This window comes from Anneissia japonica, unplaced genomic scaffold (genome assembly GCF_011630105.1).
Source record: "Anneissia japonica isolate Jap-2015-1 unplaced genomic scaffold, ASM1163010v1 scaffold284954_len198220_cov131, whole genome shotgun sequence".
NCBI lineage: Eukaryota > Metazoa > Echinodermata > Crinoidea > Comatulida > Comatulidae > Anneissia > Anneissia japonica.
In genome coordinates this window covers 130,673-135,385 of record NW_022699591.1, presented here as the reverse complement: position 1 = coordinate 135,385, position 4,713 = coordinate 130,673, and the positions used below count along the sequence as shown (strand labels likewise).

The 4,713-nt window shown below is 43.3% G+C and overlaps 2 protein-coding genes across 2 annotated transcripts; both read left to right on the top strand.

The window, feature by feature from the left end:
- Window positions 1-827: 827 nt before the first annotated feature.
- On the top strand, window positions 828-1,403 carry LOC117103011. Its single transcript, XM_033243471.1, has one exon. The coding sequence runs from the start codon at window positions 828-830 to the stop codon at window positions 1,401-1,403; it is 576 nt and encodes a 191-aa protein (XP_033099362.1).
- A 1,873-nt stretch (window positions 1,404-3,276) lies between these two features.
- Window positions 3,277-4,251, top strand: LOC117103010 (uncharacterized protein K02A2.6-like). The gene has a single exon (XM_033243470.1). The coding sequence runs from the start codon at window positions 3,277-3,279 to the stop codon at window positions 4,249-4,251; it is 975 nt and encodes a 324-aa protein (XP_033099361.1).
- The last annotated feature ends 462 nt before the right edge of the window (window positions 4,252-4,713 follow it).

Sequence of the window (4,713 nt, the reverse complement as noted above, 5' to 3'; positions counted from 1 at the left end):
CTCCACTTCAAAAACTGTCATAACTCCTTTCATCTATGCTGCCCGATGGCGTAACCACTGGGGGACAAGGGGAAAATATCTTAATCTTTGAAAAATCTTCCCCACCCCTTTATAAATGCCCTTTTCACCCCCTAAAAGTGCCTAAAAACCTCAAATTTCGGTATTACGGTAGGCCAATTTCCCCTATAAATTGCACATTTTAGGGAGTTTTCATCAATTCCGACGAAATTAGAATTAAAAACACAAAAATATTTTGCGTTTTTAGGGCTTTTTTAGGTTTATTCTTTTAAGTTATTTAAACACATAATAGTCCAAAACTCAAGAAAGACAGATTTAAGATAGATTGTTTTAACCTAAAAGAAGAGCCTCGTGTATTGATGGTGAAAGAATATGTTTGTAATAAATAAAACTGTACGGCTACTATGTTAACCACTAAGAAAGTGGTATACCGCCCTCTAGGCCTAAGTTGCCTAGCGACCAGTTAGGTCGGGGTTAGTGTAGAGTTCACGAGAGATCGTATGTTGTTGTTTAATAAAGAAGCAGTTGTTCATATTACGATAGTGGTGAGCTGTGATTTATTGATATTCTGAGTATCATACATGGCGCTGTGAGCATCTTACTTGATTGCAGTGCAGTCTTCACGCACGACATCACTCAGTAACTACAGCATGCCACCGAAATTTAATTGTAAATTTGAGGCCCCTCGCCTAGCCTTATCATCTGACCGGGCATCTGACTTCAAGGTATGGTAGCAGCAGTGGGAAGCATACAAGTCAGTGACCCGCCTAGATAAAGAAACGCCGGATTTCCAGGTAAACGTGCTAAAAATGTCCATAGAAACATTGAAAATTGTCATGAACCTTGGACTGACAGCAGCTGACCTAAAAGAAACGGATAAAATAATCCGAGCCATGGAGCAATATGGTCAAGGACAAATAAATGAATCCGTAGAACGTAAACGATTCAGGGCTAGAACCCAAGGACCTGACGAGGACTTCGACGATTTCTTAGTCTCCCTCAGAGACCTAGTCAGTGACTGTAATTTTTGCAACGCCGATTGTGAAAAAAAGGCAATAAGGGACCAAATCTTGGAGGGATTGTTTGACCCAACTATCACTGAACGACTTTTATCAATAAATGGTCTATCACTCGATAAGACTATTGAAAAAGTACGAGCACTATCATCTGCGAAAAAACAACGATGTGAGATGTCAAGGGCGCCGCCAACTTCAGCTGCGGTAAAGAACCCACGAACGGCGAAACCCGACACACCACGACCAACCAAATGCGGCTACTGTGGTGACAGCCATGCTAGAGGACAGTCCAACTGTCCTGCATCTAATTCCAAGTGCCACATATGTCACAAGATGGGACACTATGCCTCTCTCTGTCGTTCGGGGTAACGTAAAAATACAACAAAACCGACAACTAAAGCAATCACCGTCAAGAGTTCCTTCCGTCGGTTGTCGCCGTAGAACGACAACGCACACCAGTCAAACAAACTAGGCCAGTTCCGACACCTAGACTGACTATCGAGGCCTTGCGCAAAGAGTTTCCATCAGCACTTGACGGTAAAATTCGATCGATGCCTGGTGAAGAGTTCATCATCAAACTAGCCGACAACGCCACTCCGTTTTGTGTTAGCACCCCACACAAAATTCCATTTGCTTACACAGATAAACTGAAAAATGAACTCGCACTACTTGAGACACAAGGTATCATAAAGAAAACCACTGAACACGCTGATTGGTGTGCACCCATTGTGGTCACACCGAAGAAAGACACGAACAAGATTCGTATGTGTGTTGACCTCTCTCGACTTAACAAGAGTGTCCAGCGTGAATACTATCCGCACACGACTCCACAGGATGCTGTCGCCGATATAGCTGGATCACAGGCAGAATACTTCACAGTTATCGATGCTGTAAAAGGTTATCACCAATGTCCCCTGGCTGAATCCAGTCAAGTACAGTCAAGTACTCACGGCAGGTACAAATACCTTCGTGCACCATATGGCATATCGTCCATATCTGACCACTACAATAGACGAATGGATGAGGCATTTGCAGGATTGTAGATGATGTGATCATATTTACCAAAACCATTGCTGAGCATGCCAGAGTAGTGAGAGAATACCTTGCCAGATGCCAAGAAAAGGGCATCACACTGTCATTGGACAAGATTCAGCTTTGCCAGCCTGTTGTAGAATTCGCTGGATTCACACTGTCAGCAGAAGGATATTCTATTGGTCCTCGAACCACTGAAGCAATCAGACAGTTCTTCACTCCTAGTTCAAGAACTGACTTAAGGTCATTCGCTGGGTTTGTGAATCAACTTGGATCTTCCACGGGTCAGATCACACAACTCATGACAACATTACATCCACTTCTTTCCGAAAAGAATGAGTTCGTGTGGAACAGTGACCATGATGCTGCATTTCAGCGTGCTAAATCTGAACTATCTAAGGCACCAACAATGGCATATTTCGATCCCACCAAACCTACACGACTGATAAAGGATGCAAGTAGAATTGGTATTGGATACGTTTTGATGCAGTTACACAGTGATGGCACATGGAAAACCGTACAGGCAGGCTCGAGACACCTGAGTGACACTGAAACACGTTATGCTGTCATAGAATTAGAAATGCTTGGAGTAGCATGGGCAGCTCAAAAGTGTTATAAGTTTCTGGAAGGCCTACCCAAGTTTGAAATATTGACTGATCATCATCCATTAGTACCCATCCTCAACACACACAGACTAGATGAGATCATGAATGTCAGACTTCAACGCCTCCGAACTAGGATGTCGCGATATAACTATCATGCCAGATGGATGAAAGGCAAAGAGAATTTAGGAGCTGATGCACTCTCCAGACATCCACATGAGCCGCCAAACACCTCAGACGAATTGACCGAGTAACCTATTGTAAATGGAGATCATGTGGACGAAGCTCCGACCATATCTGCTATACGTTCTGTCGCCGACAGTCCCAAAAATGACGAAGCAAGGTTGTTTCAAGTTTGGAAATCTTCCAACACTGACAACGAGTACCAAGAATTAAAACGCTTGATCATCAATGGATTCCCTGAATCGAAAAAAGACCTCCCAGATCATTTGAAAAAATACTGGTGCGTCCATCCAGACTTATCTGTTGATCATGACCTAATTGTATATGGCTGTCGATTACTCATCCCAACGTCATTGCGCCAAACTATGTTGCAAAAACTCCACCATGGTCACCCCGGAATTCGTCGCGCTTAAGACCGGGCACGTATGATTATCTATTGGCCAGGAATTGACACCGATATTGAGGCATGCATCAATGATTGTCAGTTCTGTCAAGATCATCTTCCAATGAACTCAAAGGAACCATTGATCCAAAAATTGAAGCCAAGCAGGCCATTCCAAGAGCTTGCTGCAGACTTTGCACACCTTAACGGTCAAAACTACTTAATATTAGTGTGCTGCCTCACTGATTGGCCCACCGTTATTGCAATGGGCAAGGACACAACGTCCCATGCAACTATTTCAAAGCTAAGAGAAGTCTTCATGAATACTGGTGTACCCAACGTTTTCTGGTGTGATGGAGGATCACAATTTACGTCATCTTCTTTTAAGGAGTTTGCACGAAACTGGCAAATAAATATCCATTACAGTTCGCCGTATCATCAGCAATCAAACGGAAAGGCGGAAGCAACAGTGAAATCCATGAAGAAGATCATAGAATCAGTCTCACGAGAGAGACGTACACCTGATAGCGACCTACTCGCTAAAGCACTGCTTCACTACAAAAACACCCCATCTAGAAAGGATGGACTTTCCCCGGCAGTGAAGTTATTCGGTACACCGATACAAGATACTCTTCCTGCTTATCATCGATCATTTAAGCCTCAATACTTAAAGACCATCAACGACGCAGACAGAGATCTTGCAAGGGGGAAAAGATATGAAAAGGATTACTTCGACCTCCACACAAAGCAGTTAGCTGAAATCAAAGTTGGAAACAACATCAGCATTTACAATCACCACACTAAACGATTTGACATCTATGGACAAGTGGTGGAAATTGGTCCGAACAGAAGATACCTCATACGAACCCAAGGCGGTCGAATTCTCGTACGTAATCGACGGTATATTAGGAAGCGTACTCCCAGCTCCATTGGAGTGCCTAATGCCACGCCGACCCATACTCCAAAGCGACCTGAAAGAGTCGCGCGAAAGCCAGCGAGATATAACGACTTTGTATAGAATGAACTTTGAGTATTATGTGATGTTTTATTGTTTGAAGATCATTCCTAAAGTTTAAAGATCTTGGGGGAGGTGTAGGGCTACTATGTTAACCACTAAGTAAGTGGTATACCGCCCTCTAGGCCTAAGTTGCCTAGCGACCGGTTAGGTCGGGGTTAGAGTAGAGTTCACGAGAGATCGTATGTTGTTGTTTAAAAAAGAAGCAGTTGTTCTTATTACGATAGTGGTGAGCTGTGATTTATTGATATTCTGGGTATCATACAAAAACCATGATGAAAATGCTTATATTTAGTTTGAAACACACGTGTGTGGCTTATATTATAAATAAGATAAGCCCTATGTCGTATTGTTTTCTATATGGGGAGTGGCGTGTGGTGGGTATGGTAAATTACTAACCGGGAAAATAAATACCCACTCTGACCCAAGACGGCTGTTACGCGCCTGGTGTGTGCCCTTGTGCGG